General features: G+C 40.6%; 1 protein-coding gene across 1 annotated transcript in view; it reads left to right on the top strand.

Moving 5' to 3' along the window:
• UNC5D (unc-5 netrin receptor D) overlaps positions 1–26749 on the top strand; it is a 513075-nt gene that overhangs the window by 465779 nt on the left and 20547 nt on the right. The window contains exons 12-14 of the mRNA XM_006086216.3: positions 10873–11041; positions 13108–13335; positions 20557–20706. Of these exons, the coding sequence (XP_006086278.1) occupies positions 10873–11041; positions 13108–13335; positions 20557–20706 (547 nt within the window). The remainder of the gene's footprint in view (positions 1–10872; positions 11042–13107; positions 13336–20556; positions 20707–26749) is intronic.

The following is a 26749-nucleotide window of genomic DNA, read 5'->3' on the forward strand; positions in this document are numbered from 1 at the left end:
TTTTAGATATATTACCTTCTACTTCACCTCCACTGCCACCACCCGAGTTCAAGTCTCATAATACCCACACCCTCCTTGTGAGCACAGTGAAAATATGCCTCATTTTGCCTGGCACAGTTATTAATAATGCCCCCTTTTCACCCTCAAAAGTATCTCAATTTGCATAATAAATTAGTCACTCTACTTTTGAGTATCCTTGTCTCTAGTTGTGAACATTTTAAATCCATTCTCTAATCCTCACATTGCTGTCAGTGGGAAGTTTTGGGAGAGACTTCGGGAGGAACTCAGCAAGGTCATCTGTGTGCATGTGCATGTGCATGTGCAGTGTGTGTTGAAGGAGATGAAGGAGTTGAAGATAATTCCCAGAATTCTGGCTTGGGAGCTGATGATTAATTAGTAGAGAGAGATTTGCCAGCTGAAGGTCACCTGAGAGTTTGTGATAATAGCTGCTCGGGGAGCAACTCTGGATTTCTTTCCAGGGAATAAACACAGCTCTTTGACATATAAGAAAAGGGACAGGAAGAAAATTGATTCAAGAATTAATAATAGGCAAAAGTAATATTTATAACCAAGGAAAAAGTTGACTGCTGAATGGAAATTCCATGACAAGATTTTGGCTACAGCACGTAGTAGCAGTACCACTCAGAGCAAAATGTCACAATATCGGGCAGATACTGTGCCTGCCTGCTTCGAGCAGGGTGAAATCTGCCTGCTTTGTGGCCTGTGCCTTCCTAACTGGGAAAGAATCTGCCTGTTCTGGAGCTTACTGAACTGATAATGTGCATAACTTGTCAGGAAAGTAGCGCAGATTTGATCATTGGCATTACATGGGAAGTAAAGGATTATCAGAAATGAGAAGACATCATAGAATGAGAACACAGGGATTCAGAAGTCCTGGATTCCACTCTGCCTTGCCACTTACAGCCTAAATGGCTTTGAGCAACTCATTTTCTTTCTCTGGACCTCAATTCTATTATCTACAAATGTCTATTATTAACTGCATTCCAGGATTGGGTGAGGACAATACAGGGACTTTATATATGAAAAGTCCTGTGCAAATTGTAAAGTGCCATGTAAATGCTATGTTTTGCAATTACTGTTTGTCTATGCTTCTATTTTTAATTATATAGATAAGCTCTCTAAAGTCCATGGGATTTGTTTTAGCTCGTGACAATGATGCAAAAGAATTTAGGATCTTTCCTTTTTGACTGATAGCAGATGAATCCAGTGATAGCACATATTAACTGTTCACTGTAAAATCAAGAGCCTTGTGAAGGTACCAAGGACACCCTGCATCAGTTCCTTTGAATTTTCCTCTATTTCCCTTAACATTCTGGCCTATGATTTACACATTAGAGGTAGATTGTATGAGTCCAACAATGAACACCAGGTGGGCTGGTGTTAGATTTAGAAGATCAATGACCAGTCAAGAGAGCAGGTGGCTTAGGCCACCTGGAACAAGCTTTGTCCCTGTCCACTTTGCCATGCTTTCTTTGCTAAAGAGCAATGGATGGACATGAACAAATCATTCCTGCCATCATTTCTATTCAAAGGTCAGTCATGAATTTGAATACAGTTTGTTGCCTTAAGTTTGACAAATTTTTCTTGGAAGAGTCCAATTGATGGCATACACCCATCCTCTGGAGGAAATTTGGCATTAACTAACTTCATATCAGGCCCAGGGAGCTGCTGAGGAGAAAAGGGGCTTCCTACGTCACAAACAAAGGGGCTCTTTCTGCCAGCGTGAGGGGAGTGAATTGCTGCAATTTCAAAAACACATTAATTCTTTCAGGCTACCAGTGCGATGCAGTGTCATAAAAGGTGCAATTTATCAAATGGCATCCTAATGGCCTAGAAGGGTTGATGCACCTTTAGAAGACTGTGCTCTTTGCCGCAGTAAAATCCTGATGGTTTCTTCACAAAGTCATTTAGGTTAGAATATAATATCATTACCCACAAAAAGTGAGGAGGGGAAGAGAAAGGAGGGAAAATAAAAAAGCGGGGGAGGGACCCTCACATTGTCATTTTATGATCTGCCTTTTGGGGGGAAGGAGAATTTCCCCATACCATGTTCTTTACCATCCCTTCCTCCTTACCTCCCTCGAGCCACAAACAAACACACATAAATAAACATTGCTGCCATTTTAATCAAAGTGCTTTGAAGGCCCTGTGAGCTCGTGAAGTGAGCACGTGGTCCAGAGGAGTCTTTAATTACTATGCCATTGACAAGCTAACAACGGTGTGCGAATATTGTTAATAGATCTGAATGGAAGGTGCGCCTTAATTCAACAAGAGAGTCACCAGTTCATGAGTGTAATTGCACATTGTAAAGGAACACCATAGACTGTAATTATTTTTATTTGTATGTGCCATCTCTTTTATTGCCCATGCTGGAAGGAGAAATAACCTGTCCTATTAAGATATTTAATATATGTCATCTTTTCCACTTCAGTTAGTTATAGCCTAATAAAAATGCTGCGAGAAGACACTCCTGGGGCCACCCTCTGTGCTAACATGATCCCCACAGCCCTTCCAAAACCTGGGTGATCAACCTCCTAACTCCCTTGGTTATCATCTTTAGCACAAACCATAATGACTCCCCAGGACTCCAAGTTGCATGCAGATATGGAGCTTCACCCTGGAAGTTACATGAGGGTGCTGGCAGCTGAAACAGCTAAGATAACACAAAGGTCAACCAACACCTTGGTCTGGTTGTATGGCATCTGGGAGAAAACATTGGACCAGGAGACAATAGCAGGGGGTCTCCAGGTTCTAACTGTAAAGTGAACAAGCCATGAAGAGCCTGGTGGTAGACAGAAGAATGTCACCCTACTCCCCCCCCCCCCCCGCCCCAAAAAGAAGTCACATCCTAATACTGGGAACCTGTGAATATGTTACAGTCCATGGCCAAGGGGCTTTACTGATGTGATTAAGGTTAAGCACCTGGAGAGTAAAAGATTATTCAAGATTATGCAGATAGGCCTATGTTAGGAAGGCAGGAGTAGCAGAGTCAGATGCAGAGATGTGAAGATGCTATCCTGCTGGTCCCAGAAGAAGGGGACTCCGGCCAAGGAAGGCAGGGGGCCTCTAGAAGCTGGAGGAGGCAAAGAAATGGATTCTTCTCTGGAGCCCTGATGACACCTTTATGTTAGGTTAGTGAGAGTACTGACCTCAGAACTGTAAATAATAAATCTGTGTTGTTTTTAAGTCAGTAAGTCTGTGGTATGGCATTAATAGGAAACTGATACCAGACTACTCAGAGCACTCTATACACCTCCAGTGTCTATGAATACAACCTTAACAACTCGAATGCCAACGTTTTACCTTCAAAATCCCAGGTTTGGAGACTGTGTCCCAGGGAACATCTGTTCTTTCCACTGCCTTACCCCCACCCAACCCATGGCCACCAACACTAACAGGACAGGGGATTTTAGTCCCAGCTCTGTCAACAGTGAGGTGTGGCTTTGGCCCTGTCACTCCACCCCACACCACACCACACCACGCCCTTTGTTTCCTGTTAAACAATGCTATGGGCCTGATTACTCCCAGCTCCTTTCCCTGCCTAAAATGAAATGATTCTGTGAAATGGGACTTCCTCTAGAGAGGCTGTTTCCCCCATTCAAAATGTAAATGAATGAACAGCCTAGTAGATATAAAAAGTGCTGTAGCAGCGTGCCGCATAGATCACTCTCTCCCTTCCCCTCACTGCTTTTACTTTAAAGCACTTTCAGGGAGCCATCATTCCACTTGCAGTAAACAAGCTAACCGCAAGCCTGACACTGCATGAGAGATGAGGCTTAAATTGCATCTAGGAACTGGTGATTTGCAAATGATTTGTGATTCCGTTAGTATATTAATTGGTAAACACCCTATGTGTGTGTGTGTGTAAACCAAAGCCATTTAACATATGCAAACAGTTTAATCTCTCAGTGTGGTGTTGCTCAGATTTCATCAAATTCAGATCCTTATTCTAGTGTGTAATTCCCCTCCCGCCCCAGTTCCCCTGGTACCATTTCCCTTCCTGTGATCCTATTTCAGATAATACCGGGTGGGTGACCCAGATCTTTAAACCCTTTAATAGTAGAGCCATATGCTTCTATCCTCGGTGATTGCACTTGTTGCTTGTTGTAATCCACTGTTCTAACTGCTCTTTTCCCAGCCCCAACTAATGCAATATAACAGCTTGATGAGCTTTAACGTTATTTCCAGTTACTGCTAACCAACCCTCCAACCTGGCGTCCATGCTTATTAATACACATGCTACTTCAAGAAAAGGCATGTAGGACCAGTTCCTGTGCAGCTGAATTTTCCATCACAGTAGCGTCATCCAAGGCCTTGATATTGAGCATTTCGACATAACAGGCATCCAATTTCCATTTAAGAAGCTTCCCCTTTTGGTACTTGACAGACCTCCAAGCCTGCACTGCCTGAGGTGTTGCTTTGGATATTTTCTCAAGAACTACACAACTTTTCTCAAATGTTAGTACCAGTGCTGCCTTGCATCTAGGGAATGCAAGTAAACAGAGCAGGTTTCTGGGCCCTAATGAAAAATGATCAGAATCTTCATTCGTGGTGTCCAGAAGCATCATTTGAAACAAGCTGCCCAAGGGAATTTGGAACCACATTGCAGGTTTAGAGCCACTTAAAGACTAAACAGGGAATCTATTATGATAAAGAAAAGATTTTGCTCAACTTCACTTTTTTCTCTCTATTCTGCTCCTGATCTCCTAGTCTCCCCTGCCAGGAGTCTGTTTGCCTAAGTCATACATGGCAGCTAGAGAATTACAGCCCTCAGACCTGGTCATGATATAGGGTTGACTGGTAGCCACGCTGGCTTTACAAGGCCCTCTCTCCAGGAAATAGGTTCTGTGATGCCATTGTCCTGGGGCTGATCTGAGAGCTCCAGAGGGAGAGAGGTTTCTGACTCAAGGAGAAAAAAAGAAGTAATAAACCCCAAATCTTGATTTTTATCCACAGCATGTTAGCACCCTAGGTCAATATCTGAGGGTTTTAATGAAAAGAGAATAATATTAGTTAAAACTATGAATCTTCTTGGGTAGAAAATTGTAGGAGACTGGAGCGATCTTCCTTTCGGAGCTTTAATTTTAAGACTAAGTGCAGCTTCCATCTATCTGCCTTTTATGTCTATTCCATTAAAAGATGATTTAATTATGTATCGACCCAGGGTCTGGCATAGTAAAACTATCATTACTCTCCTGCCTGCATTCCTGAGTGATACTCTGGGTAAAGGTGATCCAACCTACATTAATCTATAATATAGACCATAAGGAGGAGAGGAGGGAAGGGTAATTACTAAGCTCAGCATGGCAGAAAACAACAACAATGAAAATCTCATCTCAAAATACAGAGCTGGTTGTTTTGCATAAAGAGAGTGACATGTTACAAGTCTAGAATCAGGTCAAAAAATATTGAAAGCAAAAGCCATATGTGCACAGAGAACCTCCAGACCTGTGTGGTCAGCAGGTTCTGCATTGTAGCTGACCTTCACCAGCGTGACCTTCTGGTGGCAGTGGTGTGGGGGCAGGTGCTGCAGAATATTAGTTACTATGTGATGAAGTTTGACCATCACCTCATCACGACCCAATGCAGCACTTTTCTCACCCTCCACTACACATTTTATGCTGCAGTCAGTGACCTGGCTGATTTATTGTAAGAATCCTGGAAAAATTCTCGCTGGCCTCTATTTTCATTCATTTATTTATTTAAAAAACATTGTGGTGTTTAGTTTTTGACACAATTTTAACCTTCAGTGTTGCAATAGTATAAAGAATTCTCAGCTATCCCACATCCAGATTCACAAAGGTTAACATTTTACTACATTTGCTGTATTCTCCATATATGTGTGTTTACACAAATAAAACACACGCATACACACATACTTACTTTTTAGCCATTATGAACAAGATTCCCTTTGTCCCTGAATACTTCAGCATGTATATCTGAAAAGTAATTTCTCTCACCTAACCCCAGCACAATTATCAAAATTAAGAAATTACCATTAACATAATACTATCACCTACTCCACAGTTATTCATATTTCACCTGTTATCCGAATAATGTCCTTTACACCAAATGAAAATCTAAGTCCCTTCACTACATTCTATTGCCACGTGTCTTTAGTCTCTTTGAATTTAAAACAGTTCCTAAAACTGTCTCTATTTCATGACATAGATGGGTTTTAAGAGGGTAGATCACTTATTTTGCAGAATACCCCTCAATTGGGGCTTGCCTGATATTTCCTTACAATTAAATTCAGGTTTTTGTTATTGGCGGGAATGTTACAGAAGTGAGGCCTAGTTATTGTCACATCTCAGGAGGTATGTTCTGCTGACTCACCCCATCCCTGGCAGTGTGAACTTGGATAACTGGGGTTAGGTGGTGCCTGCCAATATTCCCCACTATAGAATCATATTTTATCCTTTGTAATTAGTTTCAAAGATACTTTGAAACCATGTAAATAGTTCCTTATTAGTTTTCATACGTTCACCAAGTAGATTAGCACCCATTCATAATTCTCAACTGTGTCAAAAGTTAATATTGTTGGTCGCCAAATAATGATTTTCTACATGTATTAGCTGGCTTCCTATTGTATGGAAGACTTTTCCCTTCTCATTCACTCATTCATAGGCATGTAGTTAATATGTTATGTTATTCAGTGGATTATTATCCTTTGGTACCATGGTTTACTTTGCTCACAATTTTCTAGATTTCATTACTAGGAACCACCTCATGCTCCTATGTCCTTTTCAACAAATATGTTTTAGTGCTTACAAACAGCATTGGGGACACAGCAATGAACAAAGCAGAACAGAAAAAAATAATTATTCTGGCCTTATAGAGCTTATATTCTAGTTTGTGGAAGGCAAAAAAAAAGTAAGTAAACAAATGATAAGTGCTTTGAAGGTCAATACATGTTGTGGAGAATAAGAGCGGCCAGCTTTTGGTGTAGGGAGTGCTTTCACTGCGTTGCTTAGGCACAGTCAGGGACTACCTCATTAGCATGTGCCATTTGAGCCAAGACCTCAAGAGCCCGGGGAAGCCAACCATGTGGATCTGGAGGAAAACTCTTCCAGGCCCCACTGAGCGCTCCGGAGCAGCTGGACCAGCTGCAATTCCTTGAGGCGGGAACAAATTGACATTTTAGTGGGATTCCTCTGCTTGCTGAGTTGAGCTCAGACTGGGAGGTAAGGATGAAAAAGCATTGATGAGGTGCCTTAAATTCCCATAGTGCACATCTCTAAGGCACTGAAAATTTTGTCCAAGCATGTATTGATATAATGACAATTTTGTTGAATAGATTTGCCACCTCAAAGAAACACAGTTCTGATAGAAGTAGGACAAGTGAAAAGTCAGGAGGGGTGGAAGTTTGGGGTTGGGGAAGCAGAACTATCCCCCAATGAACAAATACTAGGTACTGTTTATGCTTCTTTGAACTCTCAGAGCAATCTTAGAGTAGGTGTTATTTTTCACATGAGGAAAGTGAGGTACAGAAAGGCATGGGCTTTCCCTTTTGCCACAACGTCTGGTTTTAGTAACAGAAAAAGTGAGAAGAGGGATGAGGTATCAGGGATGATGCTACGAAGAGCACAGTGAGGACAGAAGACTGTTCTTTTGGCCCAGTGCCTATGTTCTCTGCAGCCACTTCTATTAAGGGTTTCCCCTCCTGGTAACTAAACAAGGTTAGCAACATGGGTCTACCTGATTTACCAGATTACCAGGCGGCTCCTGTGCACCCTCTCCCACCCTGTGTTTTCTGCATCAAAGCTGCAGAGCTGTCAGTTCTCCCCAGAACCCTCTGCTGCACTGTGTGAGCAGAAATTTTAATTCACAGCCGTATTTCCATATAGTTGCTCAGCAAGCCACCTGGTTACATAGACCTAACTCTTAAATTATTGATCATCTCCTCCTATCCAGAAGCTTTCATAAACATGCACAGCAGATAGATAGATAGATAGATAGATAGATAGATAGATAGATAGATAGATAATAGGAGGGAGGGAGGGAGGGAGAGAGAGGGGGAGAGAGAGAGAGAGAGAGAGAGAGAGAGAGAGAGAGAGAGAGAACACGAGAACACAATGAAAAGGATAAGTAGCAAAAGTCTACACAACCAGACTTTTCTATCTACACTATGGTATGTGATGCCCTGAAGTGGTTCATATTATGCTCTTGAAATTGCTGCTGTTATTATTTCACAGTTATTATTAGCTCACAGCAATTTTAGAAAACTGTCACCTTTTCTTCTAGCAGGAGCATGGCTACTTTCTTGACATGTACTATATAATGTGGGAAAACTTAAATGCCACCCATACTTTCCTTATGAATCTTCATTTATGCACAGGCCTAATTAAATCTCCCCAGCCCTCTGTCCTCAAAGGCCCTAAGTCTGTATCCATGACTACACTCAGACTATGCTTTCCCCCCATCTTGCCTTGGATGTCACAGGAGCCAGCAATTGGACCAGAAATCTCCTACTGGTAACAGAGGAGGGTAGTATATCTGGTCACAGAGAGCAGGAGCCTGCGAGTAGAAATGTAGGGATATTTTGCTGCCATTGCCTTAATCGACTTCTCTGTGACCTTCTGCTGTTCACACCTGCTTCCCCAGGTGTGTGAAGAGCTTTAATTAATATTTTGTAAATCTTCCTGATAGCGGCAAATAAAAGGTAGCAGAAAAGGGCAAGTTTTTTATTAATCATGGGGGGGAAAAATGGAGAGATTTAAATTCTGTTCCTTCACTAGAGAAACTTACATCCAGACACCGTTTCACAGTGGGGTGATTAGATATAAATCTTGATTTACTCCCTTCCCATGTATGGAAATGCACGATGCCTGCCTAACACAAAGCTCCGGATCCACGCAGTGCCTGTACTGGATGTGCACCGCCTGTGACTCCTAATGCTGTTTAAGTTATTACAGAAAGGAGCCTCGCTATTCATGAGTGTGAGAGTTCATCTAATTAGCTGATTTCAGTTCATTTGGCATTAAATAATTCCCCAAATTCCCATATGTTTGAACAATATGTTCAACAAGGGGGATGATTCTCTGAAAGCAATTAAGTAGTTCTTTTAGGAGAGCTTGTCATCGGTCACTCATAAGCATCTCTGCTATTCCTGTCTGTGACGGATGCAGGCGGCAATTACGGGGAAAGCGCTTAGCCCTCTCTAATGGCCCTGGCAGGCAGCCACACGCAGGCTGCCACTCCGTGCTGGTTACAGCTCACATTGGCATTTTCCTTTTTTTCCAAACCTCAAGTATATTCATAGGATGTTTATAGAGCATTTGTTATTGCTAATACACCACTCTCTAAACCCAGCCCATAGCTTGCCTACCCTGCTTAAAGGTAAATGCAGATATATTTTCAGGTACCTTATGCTTTGCTTGTATAGAAAGAATGGTCAGCTTTGGACAATGGTTGGCTACATGGGAGGCTGAATTTTTTGAAGTCGTCTCTGGTGCTTCTTGGGGAAGAAGAGAGACTGTGTGACACGTTCAGGTCTGTTTTAGATACAGTAGATGAAAGATGTTTCTGCTCAATTATATGCCTTGGCTTTTGTTGCAGCAGCAAATTAGAGATAATGAAGTAGAGTGTGACCATTACTAACCTGAGCAAGAACAACCGATGTGAACTGAGAGAGTCAGAAACTAATAACGTGTTAGATGTACTCATGGAAAAACTGTTTATACAAGATCACAGAAAAGGTGGTATCTTTGAGTACTGATTTTCATCTTTATCTTGCTCAAGAGGTTGCTGTTTTGACCAGGGGTGATATATTTAAATGTCCTTTCTGGGTTGGGTAAGAGAAAGCCTGGGTAAGCCCAAGCCCAGCTCTCAGGTACCTTTGTCCAGGAGAAATGCTGAGAGTCCTCAATTACTTTACTGGCTATCTACTGTGTCACTATATCTCCTACAAGGGGAAATGTGTCAAAAATTTAAATATTGTTCAAAAATACATAAGCGTCTGGTGTGGGGCATGAGTAGGCTTCTAGGGTCTCCTCATTGACCACTGTCCTATAACAGTCCCTGCCTGTTTGGGGACAGAGATTAAAAACAAAAGACAGAAAATGAAAGAGAGAGGCATTCACTGAGCTGGTATTATCTCCCTTTAATTAAGCTTCACTTTCTTTTATCTGTTTCATGACTCTGCATTCCTGTAATTAATTCACAATACAGAAAAATCTAAACACCAGCTTTGGGTAAAATGATTTTAAATTTAGATCTAAAATAGGAAAGAGTTGAAAGCTATATATTTGATTATGCACATTGATAATGGGCTGTTTACTATGCTATCACTACGCACTGGTAAAAATTAAATGTATTTAAAACCAGAAGAGACATACTCAGTTTGGGTGTGTTTCAGGTGTTGCTTTGTTTCATAATACTTTGTTTTAGCCTCTACTAGCATTAAAAATATTTGTAGAATATGTTTGAAGAAAGGAAGCTGATGCTAAGATTAGTCATTTCTATAACGTTCTTGGCTTTGGTAATTGACAATGTTATCAACAAGAATAAGGATTCCATAGCTGGCATGTGACACATTGGTCACATCTTTGCTTTCTTCTGTTCTGCCCTTTATTTCTGCAGAAGCATTTGTCATTTTGTTTGTCAGAACCCAGATTTGAAATCTAGGCTGAAGCCCAGTCTGGGTGCCTGAGCAGCTCGGATGAATGGCTGTGGTCCAGCCCAGCCCTCCACATGTGGGGTGCTGTCCAGGAGGAATGCTGGGAAAGGACTGTGCTTGGGCTGAAGAGAAGCCCTGACTCCCCTCCCTCACCCCTCCTGTAACTAAATTCTCATTCAAATGAGCCCCCTCCTTTACATGTCTCTCTCTTTCACCCCTTCCCCATGGTAAAGCCTCCAGTCCGATGGATCCGAGGTGCTCCTGAGTCCGGAAGTCACCTGTGGTCCCCCAGACATGATTGTCACCACGCCCTTTGCATTGACCATACCACACTGTGCAGACGTCAGTTCTGAGCACTGGAATATCCATTTAAAGAAGAGGACACAGCAGGGCACGTGGGAGGTGAGACTCTCTATTTCCTTTTTTGAAAACCAGGATTTGGGTTACACCTACAGGACAGATTTAACCTTATGCTCTCTTAATACCAAGAGTCAGCTGTGAAATTTGTGAGCATTTTCTTGTTTTTCAGAGGGTTGGTGACATGTGTTTTATAACACCCTGAAGGTATTGGCTAGCGGTTTTCCAGGATAATGGAAAAGATATGAGAGAATCCCAAGCTATTTTTGTTCAGTTTTAGAATACAGTTGTAATTACCCACAGAGACATATCCTTATGTACCTCTCTTTGGGACATAAAACTGTGTCACTATATCTGTTTTGTCATCATAGGGATTATATGGGATTATATAAATAGGGATTATATAAAATCACTGTATCTGTTTTATCATCAGAGGGATTATAATAAACCTATGTTTAAGTAATCAGGAATGCAATAGGTGCTAAATATATTTTGGTGAATTAATGAATGCATTAGAACAGACAGTGAGGAAACACGAGACAAGGGTAACAGCAAGGGAGACCGTCACAGCAAAGAAAGATTGCAGTGGAATTACTGTTCTAAGTGAAACCTCTGATTTATCTGTCTGATAGGGATTCCTTTTATGTCCCTCTGAAGTCAGTTTGCATGAAAGCAGGTGAATTATCTTGTTGGAACACAATGACCTGTTCCAACTAGCCCTGGGACCGGACCTCCCAGGAGGTACTTCCAGCAAGAGAAGTAAAAGGAAAATAGTGTTTCCCTATGAGAAGAAAAATGCCGGTTGCTGCAATAGATTACATTTACTCTGCCCAGCTCTGTCTGCAAACTGGTCTATATTCTCTGTTGGAAATGCATTCTGCTATTTATTCAGTCCTCATACACCACAGGCAAATTTCCTGGGGCATGAAGTTCCATGGGTTTCCTAACTGGGCCAGGTTTGGGTCTCTTTTTTATTAAGTTTTGCTTTGCCTGATTTCCTCCTCTTTAGTTTCTCTTCTCAGCACTTCCTCACAATCTTTTACATCCAGATGGTATTAGATTTATGCTCTACCAAACCAGCCACACACGGACCTAAATTCTTATCAGAGAAAGTGATATATTCTTAGTACATCTTATCCAAAGTACTTATTTAATGGTTCCTCGTGAATGATTTTGGTGAAATGAAAGAGGATAAAATATTTGAAAAATATATATAGTACCTTAAGGATAGCAAAAGATATTTTCAGCCCTAACTGGTTTGGCTCAGTGGATAGAGCGTCGGCCTGCGGACTGAAGGGTCCCAGGTTCGATTCTGGTCAAAGGCATATACCTTGGTTGCGGGCACATCCCCAGTGGGGAGTGTGCAGGAGGCAGCTGAATTGATGTTTCTCTCTCATCAATGTTTCTAACTCTCTACCCCTCTCCCTTTCTCTCTGTAAAAAATCAATAAAATATATTAAAACAAAACAAAACAAAACAAAAAGATATTTTCAGAAATACCCTTTTTAAAAACATAAATGTTTACTTATTGATGTTAATGTTTAAGACATTTTTTAAAATTTGGCATTGAACAAATTAACCAAAAATAGGAAAACTTTGAAATCAATGTTTGTTATAATCTATTAAGTAGAATTCCAATACTGAATATAACCTTTTCTTGAGTTTCTGAGGTAAACAGTTATTTTGACAGAAGAATAGTTAACATCAAGAAAATTAGGGCAGCCCTAGCCAGTTTTGCTCAGTGGATAGAGCGTCGGCCTGCAGACCAAAGGGTCCCAGGTTCGATTCAGGTCAAGGGCACATACCTCGGTTGCAGGCTCCTCTCCAGCCCAGCCCCTTGTCAGGGCTGGTGCACGAGGCAACCAATCAGTGTGTTTCTCTCACATTGATATTTCTCTCTGTCTTCCCCTCTCTCTTCCAGTCTCTCTAAAAAAGCAAAGGAAAAATATCCTTGGGTGAGGATTTAAAAAAGAAGAAAATTAGGGCAATGAAAATGCCCTAATTCTGAAAATGTTTGTTTGGTTAGTTATGTCCTTGGAAAGTAATTGTTAAAATCAAATCACATCTTTTATTTCTAAACCGAGAGAATTTAACGCACCTTTTCCCAACAGGAGGTGATGTCAGTGGAGGATGAATCCACATCCTGTTACTGCCTGTTGGACCCCTTTGCATGTCATGTGCTCCTAGACAGCTTTGGGACATATGCCCTCACTGGAGAACCAATCACAGACTGTGCCGTGAAGCAACTCAAGGTGGCGGTTTTCGGCTGCATGTCCTGCAACTCCCTGGATTACAACCTGAGAGTCTACTGTGTGGACAATACCCCTTGTGCATTTCAGGTCAGCTCTGTCTCTATAATTCTTTTGGTGTCATGAAAGCATGGGGTTTCTTAAAGATCAGTATCAATAGAGAATTCTATTACTGAAGGTCTGGAAAATGAACCCACACCACTGGCCTGATGGGGATACCTATCTTGAAGCGAGAGCTGTGTTTACTGTGTGTCCAACAAGGCGCTTAGGTACCTGGCAGTCAGAAAAAGAGAAGGGTTAAATTAAAGCATTGTGTGCTAAATTGTAAAACTGACTAGAAGTGAAGTCGGAATTCAGAAAATAAAGACCCAGTTCAATAGAGGAACTGGAAAGAAGTTGTAGAGACCTCTTTGTGAACCTTCATGGATGGATGAAATTTAGGAGCAAAAGAGAAATGGTTACCCTGTCAAGAATGGAGAATGGGATGCACTACAGACACGAGTTATTTGATGTGCAGAGGGCAAGGAGAAAATTGCTTGAATTAACCGAAGGTTGTAGTTAGAAAACAACAATTATTAATCATACCTATCATAGTCTATTAATTATCAGGGCTACTAGGGCAGAGATGGTCAAGGTTCCTTTCCACTTTTGACACTTTTTAATCATGTAAGATTTATCTTAAATTAGCTACTCACAGAGTGTGGATTTATTAATAGCAGAAAGGATGGTGCAGAAGTACCTGTGTAAGCTTTGCCCACACATAAGTAGCATAGCTCTCTCGACACACCTCATCCCAGATTCCTGCCAGTCCAGTCCTGGGTCATTAAGTCCATTATGCAGAGCACTGCCTCTAACTAGCGTTTAAGACACTGAGCTGGAAAACTCATGTTTGCCAGGACAAGGGATACAATGACCTGAATCCTGAACATAGCCAGTAAAGATGACAGTACCAACTTGCATTTCCAAACCTTCCCTATCTCTTAGGTAGCACGGGTCAAGGGCACACTTAATAGCTGGCTACACATAAAAGGTTGTTCATAGGTGTGCCATTTTGTAGTGTAAAGAACTTCAGCATAAGTAGTTACACCTCATCCTATGATTGGCATTCTACGCATGTCATCTGCTTTCACCACCTCTAGGAAAAGGAGTTCTCCACGATAAACTACATAAGACATTCAGTGATGTATTGAGAGTGTTACCATCACTTCACAATTATAAAATGCACCATAACTCAAGTTGGATGCTTAGTATAGTAACTCAGCCAGATTCCAAAGGCTGAGTAAGCTGAGGGGTGCAGGCAGGGCCATGGAGCAGTTCCAGTCTTCTGGCTCATGTGCATAGCCTACTGCCGCCTGGTACGATTATGAGGATCTGTTCGTCACAGCCGCCTTGGAAGTCCGCCTTCATAACCAATTTGGAATTTTCTTTGAATAATAGTCTCACTGCTGTTGTGTATACCAGTAAGTTAAACATTTGCCTGTAGAGTTTATTCCAATAGACTTTCCAGATAATCTATTTTTATTTCCGTTGATTGCTACCAGATTCCACAACAGCTCAACTGTTCACAGAAGAATGTGAATGAGGCCCTGAACACAACTTTCCCAACCACTATCCACTCTTGTGGATAATATACTCTTCTTAGTCAATGCTAGGAAAAAAAGTATTCTCCCTCTAAATTGAATCCAAGTACCTCAATTTCACTTAGAGATGTTTCTTCAAACTCTTTAATTTTGCGTTAGAGAAATGTTTTTCAGGGGAAATAACTTTGACCCCATTTTTTGTAATCTATGTACCTCCAGCGATTCTTCCCTGCTCCTGTTATGTCGAATGAAGCTGACGTTAAAGTTGGGTTTGGTTGTACATGTTACTGACAGGATGAATGTGACAGCTGTCATGAGCAGCAAAGGACATGCTCCGCCCTTGGGGTTCTGAGAGAGCATCGGCCTTGGCTGAATAACTTTTCTGACTCACGGAACAGTTGAAATATAACTTTTAGCTTTTCTGAACACAACTGTTTTACTCCCTGGCCTTACTCTCTGGGTGTTGCTTCTAAAAGGATCTTGCTTTCTGGATTCTTACCTTGCTAAGTGCATGTGTTCACGCCTTTTTACACGGGTTCATTCAAACAACCTTAATATCCCAAATAATCTTTCTTATGGCTTCATATGTGGTATTTAATTAGAGGGGAATATTATATAGTTACTAACCCATTAAAACAGTCCCCCTTTAAGAAAGCCTTAGCATCAGTTCACTTGTTGAACCTCTGAAAGACTTGACACATTAATTCCCCGACTTGTGGGTGTGAGCTGAAAATATTGTATATGGTCGTGACTCATTTTCTACAATGCTGATAGAACCCTGACTTCTTCATTAAAATTAATGTGTAGTTTTTCGTGAAGCATTTCTACAGAAATTGCCTATCCAGGAATTTGCCTCAGTTACCACTATAATGGAAATGTTTCTTGTGATTTGGAAATAGATATAAGTGTGGGTGTACAGTCGCCATATTTATTATGGCGCATTTTTTATATCTAAAAGAAATGGTAACAAGTACATGCCCAACTAGACCTGTTCTCTTAACCAAGAAAGAAGTCTGGTTAAGGGGCATGACTCATTCTTCCTGGCATTCAGATCTCACGGGGAAATTATGTCCCATAAAATCCTTTAAAAGCCCACCGTTTCCAGACCCCACTTGCCAGTCCTCTTAGAGCTAGGTGAGGATCTCTGGCAAGATAATGGTCCCACCAAAAATATATTCCTGTAGAGGATTTTAGTAAGCAAACAGAAACAAGCTCCATTTTCAGCCACACCTTCCTTCCCTATACCTCCTGCATGCAGAGCTACTATTCTTGCTGCTCATTTGCTCTGGGGGTATTTTATCTGAATCATAGTAGTTTTGAATAACAAAAACAAATGCCTCAAACACCTTGGCAAAACATAATTCAATTAGTTTCAGATCTGTTGTGATAAATACATCTAAAAACATCTCTATGAAAATTACATCAGTTCTGGTATGGTCCTTAAAAACAAAAATGCCATCTGCCTGAAGGTGAGAAGAGGGTGAGAAGGGCCTAATGACTTGGTGTCCTTCCCACTGCTGTGTTTCTGTACTAATTAGAGCTGACATTTTATGTCTCTGTGTTTGGCATCACCTCCTTTGATGAATTCAAAGCAGAGGTTGAGGAATGGTGATCTTTTTTCAAAGCAGTAACATTTTAAGAACTAAGTTTTTGTTATTGTATTCTCCCCGCCCCCCCCCTTCTCTCTCACAGCTCAAACAAACCTTGACACAGAGAAAGGAAGGAATTAAGCACTTGCCCTATCTTAGAAAGGAAAAAGAAAAAAACCTAGTTTTGTTTTGTTTTTTTTTTCTCTGCTGTTCCCAGCACTCCCATTCAGTACCTCTTGGTACTCATTACTTACTTGGCATTAATGTGGATTTAGAATCTAATTTCAAAGGATTTCCTCCAGATGTAGTTCTTGTATTTATCAATAATGCAACCTTGGGAAATATTGTTCACGTAAAGCATTTAAAGGAAAACACCACAGCAACATAATTTTTCTGTGTGTGTGTGTGCTTAAGTTCAAACAGTTTTGTCTCATAAATATGTAAATCTGGTCTGCCTGTTTTCCTATCCCTGAAGCACACCTGAATTTTGTTGCTTGTCTCATTAAATCATCATAAAGAGCTCAGTGAGGCACAGAGCACAAGTTTCTTGGCCACAACTCCTAGAACCGGATGACTAGCAACTCCCAATGTGAAATGATGAAGCAGAGACTGGAAAAACATCATCCAGAGCCTTTAGTGACATATTACATATGAAGAAACTGGTCAGACCTATTTTCTAGTTTAATTAATACAAATATCAATTTTACAATAGATTTAACAGAGGGTCCATGTTATGTAGGAAGCAGATATGACTCAGAACTAGCTCAGCAGAGTTATTTGTATCACCGATTCCCAAACCCAACCAGGGTTCAGAACCAGCTGAGTTATTTGTATCACCGATTCCCAAACCCAACCAGGGTTCAGAACCAGCTGAGAAGCATTTAAAAATCCAGATGTCCAGGCCCGGCCCCTGAGAATAATAAAATTAGCTAGGGGCATAACTGTTAAGTACAGTTTATTCTATGAGAATAATACAATTAGCTAGGGGCATAACTGTTAAGTACAGTTTATTCTATTTGAAGAGTGTTTTAAAGCTTATACAAGGATTAGTTCATTATTGGGCTTCTTCATTTTAATAATTAATAATTAATTCTTTTTTACTGTAATTGCTTACTATTTTGTGCAAGATTAGGAGACACTGTTAATTGTATACGGTCGGTTCAATACATGGTAAGTTAAAAAAAAAAAAAAGCAAACATAAATCATGGTTGTATTTAAATTTGGAGCCTAGAGCAGAAACTTTTAAAAGGTACCATTTTCCTCTGTGATAATTATAAGTAGGTATCCATTTTTTATATATCTTTTTTTTCTTTTTCTATTCTCCACTTGTATTTCAAGGACTACTTAGTATATATAACCCTAGAACTAATACAGACTGACTTGTATCATCTTTACATATATCTTACCAATGAAAAATTATTTATGGAACAGGGTTAATAGTAGTCTGACCACATTATTTCTTTCTTTAAAAAAATCAAGCACAACATAGGGAAATGCAGGGAAATCTAGTAGAAAAAATACTGGACAATGAACAAGTTCCCTATTCTAGTCTTAACTTGGTCATTAACCATGTGGCTTTAAGGGGGGATGGGGATCTGCATGTTTTCACCTGTAAATAGGTACTTAGTGATTGAAAACTTGAAAGTTCCCTTCTGGTGGGAAAAATCTACATAGATTTGAAATATTAAAATAGCCAAGCTCTCCACTAAGTAATGCATGATCTCAAAGAAATCATTCCATCTGCTGACCTTGGTTTACTTCTCTGTACATCCAGGCAAGATAGATTTAAAGAAAAGGGGTGCACTGTAGAAAAACTGGTCAAATATACCTTGAAGAGTCGATGCTTGTAATTCTGCAGCTTAAATATGGTTTTAAAAAGCACATGTTTTATTTGTACTTGTTTCTAACCTTGCACTGGAATTGCAAAAAGAGGTCAGTATATTATCATGCTAATTATTTTGCTTAGCTAAGAATAAACTCAAGTAAGGGACTGAGGCCTAAAGCCACACAGAAATGAGATTAGAATCTTGTGTTTCCATTTTGGGTTACAAGATTAGAACTCTTTAGAAGAATATGTAACCCCCAGAAGATTCCTATGCACCTGAAACCCTGATCAATGTTAATACAGGTCCTTAGCATAGCAAGCAAGAATTCATGATCTGGTCCCTGCCCTACATGGTCATCATCTCCAGCCACACACTTTCCACCCTCACCTTCTACTCCAGCTCAGTCTTGCCTCCACGCATTTGTGCAAACCCTGCCCAGTGTCCGGAAGGCACTCTCCCTCCTTTTCCTGTGGCTAGGCCCTATTTTACCTTAAGGTTCAGCTCAAACAGCACTTCCTCTATCTGGCCTCTCCTCCTATCTGGGTTAGGCACCCTTTGTCTTGCCTTAACTTCTAGGCACACATGTATTGTGCTATCCACATGTATTGCATATGTACTGTGATAATATTAGCCTACTGTTCTGATGCTCTCACTAGACTGTGAGCTCCTTGGTGGCAGAGACAGTTCATTTCTGGACACCCAAAGTCCAGCTCAAGCATAGCTCCAGTGGACACTCATTAATCTCAAAAGAAGGAACCAGTAGCCAGCATCTATGAAAGACCTCAAGTCAGCATTAGGAATGAATTTCCCTTTCTCCCCACCCTGCCACTTTCTTCCCACGGTTTGAGGCCCCAATCAGATACCGTCTACCATGTTGTTCTACCCAAGTCTTAGATCCAGAACATAAGGAATCACTTAGCATAGCACTGTTAGGTCCAGTAATTACTAACCACCTGTGGGACTTTACATTTAACATAATTAAAATGAAATATTCAATTCCTTCGTCACTAGCCACTTTTCAAGTGCTGAATGCCACGGTGCCTAGTGAATAAATACCATATTAGAAGCTTATGAATAAACTTGAGTAAGACCTAGGGGGCCCAGAAACACCCTCCCAGAACAAGATGAAAAAGCTGGAGAAAATGACATCAGAACTGAAACACTTAGTCCTAACAAAAGATACTTACAACCTATTTATATGCACATGGGCAGCTGCTTCTTAGTCAGAAACGTTTTTATTAATGTTATTTTATACATACACAAGAGATAAAGATCACCTTCAGAGCAGCTTTTACTCACTGATAATTGAACGTTATATTTATAATTAAAATGTATTTATACTGTATTTATAAACCTATTTGCTTGACTTCTTACGATCTTTTTTAGAATCTGGGAAGATTACAAAACATAATTAAAGGATTTCAGCTTTCTTATTTATCTTAGCTTTGTAAGAAAATTATAACTAAATTAATGGTGGTTTTTAAAAATAGGTTTAGGGAGGTCTCTTATCTCTAGTAACAGGAAAAGCCTCAGCCCATGGTGGTTTAAAATTTTACAGAAATCATAGCTATTATTTCACTTACTATATCACCTTTCCAATGTTTCTGAACAACACAAATTTGGAACCAATGAAATGGTTTACTCAATAGGATGTATGTGCATTGTGTTTGCATGAAATGTATTTATAACGACTTCTCAGTGAAAGATGCAGGCATACTTATCACAGAATTTTGATTTTTTTTTTCTGAGCTAAGACTGACTGATAACTTCGGCATAACTTGGCCTTTGGCATAACTTTTATGAACATTAGTACAAATAAACATGACATGTGCACTCTGTAACATCTGTTTTGAGACAAAGAATAAATGTGGATAATACCTATGTTAGTGACCAACAAGTGAACCAGAGAGGAGGGGGCTGTTTCCACCTTTATTGTGAAATATGGTGGGATGTTTCTGTACCTAACTTGACATATGGATTATAGTCATATCAGAATGAAATTCATACAATTGTGGAAATTCAACAGTGTTAAAATTTGCTTAGTGCAATGGAGGTCTTCTAAAGAAAGGCATAGAGTGTTCAAAAGCCTAAGCAACATAACGAACAACTGTTTCTTTCTGCCCAAATCCTAGTAGCAGCTTTTAATCCTTAGTCTTGACCTCACAAGGGTACAGAGGGTAAAGGAGGACTGCAACCATCAGGCTGTTTGTCTATTTCTGGGCGATACTTGGTAGTGAGCATACACATCTATGGAAGGAAAAGCAGAGACAACTGGATACTTCATTGTTGTGCCTCTTCTCTCTCCCTGTCCTATAGGAAGTGGTGTCAGATGAAAGGCATCAAGGTGGACAGCTACTGGAAGAACCAAAGTTGCTGCATTTCAAAGGAAATACCTTTAGTCTTCAGATCTCTGTCCTTGATATCCCCCCATTCCTCTGGAGAATTAAACCATTCACTGCTTGCCAGGTACTGGCCAAATGGCTTTCTAACGAAATAGCTTTGCTTTAACCAGCAAGCGTTTCACAAACCCTGAAGAGGGTCCTCTTGACTTTCCTCCTCCTTTAAAAGTATGGATATAATCTCAGAACTGTCAGAGAAATGTAACCGTTTGGGCTACACGCAGGGAGTTGAACATATTGGCATAAATTTGCAGGTTTTGTAACTGGTGGGAGAAAGACAGCTTACAACTCAGGTAATGTGACATGTCGCCTCTCTCATGTTCAAATGGTTGCTTGACTTAAGTGGAAGGTGGTAATTTAATAACTTAGAGCAAGCTTTGTTTGTTGATTTGTTTTTATTAAAAATCAGTTCATTATATTATATTGTTTTAATCATGTTCAGCAACTAATGAACTGGATGTCAGTGAGAAACCTCTTCAGGGTGATTTTGACTTATAGAGAGCTATGGCTGACCAGGTGGGAACAAGAGGTTTACATCATGAAAATATTAATTGCTTGCTGCCAAATGAATTGGGCAAGGTGTGAAGAAATTATAAATTGAGAGGCAAAGAAAGGGTAATGCTCCTTAGAATCCTTTCATAAGTATATATAATATATATATATATATATATATATATATAATTATATAATTGTTCACATAACTCTATAATTTTTTAAAACAATTGCAAAATGGCTTAGAGTCTCCTTGGATAACTTTTAGGGAATGGGAGTAATTGCTTAGCATAAAAAGATCTCTTAACATGTGACTGTGCCACTGAATTCTACGGAAATTCCCAGTAAGGTTTGTCATCATGTGCAGCCAGCTGGTCTACCATAGTTTCTGAAGTCAGAGTCCCTGTGCTTCAAGTGACGGGACACTTCCTTAACTCTGGAAAGGCTTCTGGTGGACTCATATTGATCAGGAGTCACAGGAGGCTTTCAAACTTCTTCATTCTGTCCATCAACATCACCTGCACAGCCCTTTGCGGTTGTGTTTTTTTTAACCTTTTTATCCTTGTAGCATTCATTAAATTAAAAAAAAAATCTTGCACAAGGCATACCAGCTTGTCAGAATGGGAACAAACCAAATCACAAAGAGAAAAACCTTCACTGCATCATAAGACTTAGAAAAAAGTTGAACTGCCAACCCTTTCAATTTCTAAAATACAGAATTTTCAAATTAGACAGGGCCATACATTCCTATTTGCTTTTCAGACTTTTTGTTACCTTGGGAATTGCCTCTCTATGCACAGTTTTAGTGCATTCAAAGGAACAATAGCATCTCTCACAGCCCTGAATGATTTTAGGGGGCACATTCAGCATCTTTGCGCACGGAAGGATGTTTTCTATGGATGGAGATTTTGTTTAGGATGTCGTAGACCTATGTGTCTGTTTCCCAGAAAGCAGTACAGGTCCAAATTGAACAGTAGAATATTATTAAAACAAGCACTAACATTCATGTAAATTCCTCTGTATTAATCTTTATAGGTTTAAGGATGTCACTCACTGGATCTAATGCAAGTGACTCAGTCCAAAGTAACTATTAAGTTTAACGCTTTGAGATAAAAATCCAGGTCAAAGAAACATAACCTTTTAGCAGCATTGAAACAATAATTCCAACACCAGGGATTTCTTGGGTAGAGAAGGCGTTGAGGAGTTAAGTGCCTGCCAAACTCAGAGGATGCAACAGGGCCAGGCAAAGCCAAAGGGCATTGGCTTATAGGAAACCCAACACGCTGTAGTGTTGGAATGGGCTGGATTGCATAGAGCAGGGGTCCTCAAACTTTTTAAACAGGGAGCCAGTTCACTGTCCCTCAGACCGTTGGAGGGCCGGACTATAGTTCAAAAAAAAACTATGAACAAATTCCTATGCACACTGCACATATCTTATTTTGAAGTAAAAAAACAAAACGGGAACAAATACAATATTTGTATTTGCATGTGGCCCGTGGGCCGTAGTTTGAGGACCCCTGGCATAGAGGTTGTGAACATGTATAAATTGGCCTTCTGTAATTGAGCATAATTCTAGAGAGTCTTGGAAGGCTGAGAAACAATTTACTTTTCCCTGTACCAGGAGGCCTGCCACTGAGTTTTCATTTCCATTTCATTTTTCTTATCCACAAATGGCTTTCTGCTTCATTCCTCTTCTCTATCATCCCTACCACCAATGTTCTTGCCCTTGTCACCATGGAAATTTCCCAGCTGTGTGACTACAGATTGTGCTTGTCTTAATGGCCATGCTGTGCTTGCTCCCAGGCATCGGATGGAAGCACTTTGGGGAGGGTTTGTGTTCGCCTGCTTGAACCTCATGTGCACTGACATACTGGGTATGGAGAATACAGAATGGCTTTGCATTAGGACTTAGTGGACAGGAACTAACAGAGCTACTGTGGGATAGAAAGTCTCAGGACTATTCCTGACACATTTCATGGGTCTCTTCTGCAACTGGAAATCTCCCTGTCACCAATCAACCTCATACATAGAAGACCTCTGGTATCCTTTTCTTCTTATTCCTCTCTCCCTTTGTCTAACTTCCAAGTCAGGAATCTGGGAATCAACAAATTCCAATTGGTACCCAAGGCTTACTCTCCTAAGAAACATTCCCATTTGCTTCTGGGAAGGGTGGGATGTCCCAGGAAGGTACCAAGCGTGGGAGGTTATCTAGTACCTAGAATATTTCCTCTATCAGATACCAACCAGCCACATGAGATACGTTTTCTGGATGCTATGAGTTCAAGGTTGGGTCCAGAGCTATGGGATGAAATCCTATGTATAGATTTTTAAATCCTGTTGGTTGTGGTTCTGGAGGGTTACATTTTATGAGATTTTATGTAGCTCTATGCTACAGCCCTATTGCTTATGAAGCCAGGTATGTGTGAGAGGACAGGGAAAGCTATATGAATTCTTAAGTCTGGTTACAGTAGCATCCATCAACTTTGATTCCAAGAAAAAATGAGGCCCCCAGTGCTAGTCCTCCCAAAATCATCATCTCGGGCTTTTTAAGTCTCTGCTACAATTAGGGTTCTGCTATTGTGTCCTCCACAGATTAGAAACCCTCCCCTGCGAGGTAAATAGCTCTGCTCTCAATAGGTCCCTGGGACCTGACTGCCACTTAATCATGGTTTCATTTATTCCTCGCTGCCTGTGGAGTGGAGAAGCTGTAATGAACAGTACACAATAAAATATTAATTTATTTTTTAAATCCTACAACACACAAAGTCAGGCTGTCACCTCCCCAGGATAAAAGCAGCTGTCTTTTCAGCAGGCTATGTATCTTGGAGAACCCAGTGTCTGTCTCCTGCTAGGATATGATTTACATTCTCTCCATCTGCCAGCAACCTAATTATAATGGGAATCAAAATGAAAACATTTCCGGAATTCTTTAAACACTCATAACTTTGCTACACTTTGTCCTCCCATATTACTTGCCCCATAATTCCTCTCAGCTCAGTGAGCATCTTGGTGGTTTTTGTTTTTTGTTGTTGCTTTTTTAATAAATGCAAGCAAAGATGATTGCCCTGAAAACACACTAATCACAGTGCTTCTAATTCTTTTTTTAAAAAATGTTTTGTTGAGTGCTATTGGCAGCTGCTACTCAAGTCAACAATAAAACTTATTCTTTTGATACTGTCTTGAAATCAGATTTTTTGAATGTTTTGATTGTGTGCAGTGGAATGGAAAGAAGAAAGGATTTGTGTGTGTGCTGATTCTCATATCTTTCTGCAAGGAAAGATCATTTCTGAGGTGGGCATTACTCTCCTACCTTTCTTCCAGTATTTTCAAGAGAAATATAAGAAATTTAGCAGTAATACCAGAGAAGACATTTTTCAATAAATGGTCAGTGTCACGGGGGGCGGGGGGGCAGTAAGGCTAGGGGTGGGTAGCTTTACCAAGGATTCACATCCACTACAAAAAAAATGTACGTTCGTTTAAGAGCTAGACCTTGAATTCAGCTCTATCTGGCCCTGCAATCCAAGAGCTTATATTACATTGTAATGACTTAAATTGCAGTTTTAGAAACAAAAACTTCCGTAGCTAGCTTAGTTAGTCAAAACCACCTTAGTTAAGAAAAACTGCCTCTTAACCATAGAGCCCTATGTTATAGTTCCTTTCATTGAAGGGGATGGTGCAAAGTAACTCTATAAACATTTAGTGGTTTGAAAAAGAGAGCTCATTAGAGGGCTATTAAGAATAGGGCAACAGATGAGGGAGGCCCTTGAGGGCCAGGCAGGGGACTGGGTTTAGTATGGTAGGCATCAGGGGGCCATTCTGCCCCCCACCCCCCCACCCCCCATCCCAGCAGAGGGATTTTGTAATGGGAGGTGATCTGGTCACATCAGGGCCCCCACTCATGATTAGAGGTAGAAGAGAGACCACAATCCTATTTCCTGAGGAACACCACTCAACTGCTTTCTGTTGTCCTTATCAGTGAAGCACTCATCCCCTCACTAGCTCTGTAGAGTGGAGACTAAAGGCAGGACGATGGTGAAGTAGGTACTACAGTTAGCTATAATAAGGTGAGAAATGGGGAGCATTAATGGAAATAGGAAAGTTGTAGAATGCCAGTGAGAGTGATATGGTGATAATCAGTTTTCAAAAAGTAGAGTTGGCAAAGTGAAGGCTAAATACAAAGATTTGTAATGATTAGCCGTATAATGCCAGTGATGGATGATAGTGAAATAAATACCAGGGAGGTCACTATTGGAGTCCTCCACGGAGAGATGGCAATCGGGCATATATGAGCAGTTGGGACCTTGAAGAGCAGTTGGGACCTTGAAATAGGCAGAGAGGTAAGTGCTGGAGGCTGAAATGTGAAATAAGAGTTACCCGTGTTTTACAAAACAGATGAAGGCTCAGAAAGAGAAGAACAAAAAGTTGGAATGGATAACAAGAGGAAATGGCAGAACTTGCAAACACATTGTTTTAACTGGGGTAGGATTTTATGCAGTTCAAAGTCATTTTTTATCATTTTAGGGAAAGTTACTTCCCCTAAAGGTTGCTGGGAGGTGCACCAATCAGAAGTGCCCTCTGCTGCCATGGCTACCAAGGTGAGATCATAAGTAAAAACCTCTGTAGAGGAAGAAAGTGAGAAAGAGGTGCCGTTAAATGGACCTGTGCTGGCCTGCTGGTGGTATAAGCAAGTTGTGGCCTAGCCAAGAGCTCCCTTTGTGACCATTAGCTTCGTGCTTCTCCCAGCATTTCCCCTAGAAGAGGACACTCGTGGAACCCACTCATGGCACCTTTCAGTGTTGTCCAACTTATATCAGTTTTTAATAGAACTTCTTCAGATCTACTGAACTTTACTTAGAGAATTATTTTGGTCAAGAAAACAACAACCACTCAAGCTATTTCAAACAATGAGAAATTTAACTGAGGGAGTTTGAGCTTACAGAACCTTTAGAAAGCCTGGTAGAGTCAGAGAAAGCCACTGATGATATTAGGAAGCGAGCAAATCCACGAATTTCAGGAAAATAGCACTAAACCAGATGGTTCTCAGGGGAACATTCAGAAGCCCCTGAAACCCTCACGTGTGCTAACAGCTGACACCTTCTGGCTTTTGCTGATGTTAGAGGGGCAGTGATGGCTTCAGCTCCTCCTCTACTGCCCAGTCTAGCACAAGTGCCTCTCATTGGCAGAATGGAAATGTGAACCCCATGCTGGTTAGGGTTCTGTGAAATGTATTTTCCAGGCTTCCAGCCCCTGCCATGCAGGGGAGAACTGAGGATGGCAAAGATGGTGTTGCATCCTAACAGCCCACATCTTGCACAAGATTGAAGTCAATGAAACACCACACACACACACACACACACACACACACACACACCAAAAACAATCAACAACAACAAACACCACACAGTGTCATGCGCATAGACCTTCTCTGAACCTTTGTTTCTACTTCCTGAGACAAAGGTCCACTGCCTTTTCCTTGATTCAAGATCAAGAGCAAACAAATAAAACCAAAACACAAAGCCCTTCTATTTCTTGCTGGGATGTGAGGTTCATGCTTGAGTATTTCTCTCATACTCCCTGAAGCTGACTCTCCTCTCTTCATTTGTGTAACTATTTAAAGT

The sequence above is a fragment of the Myotis lucifugus genome, unplaced genomic scaffold (assembly GCF_000147115.1).
Source record: "Myotis lucifugus unplaced genomic scaffold, Myoluc2.0 scaffold_26, whole genome shotgun sequence".
In the NCBI taxonomy this organism is placed as follows: Eukaryota; Metazoa; Chordata; class Mammalia; order Chiroptera; family Vespertilionidae; genus Myotis; species Myotis lucifugus.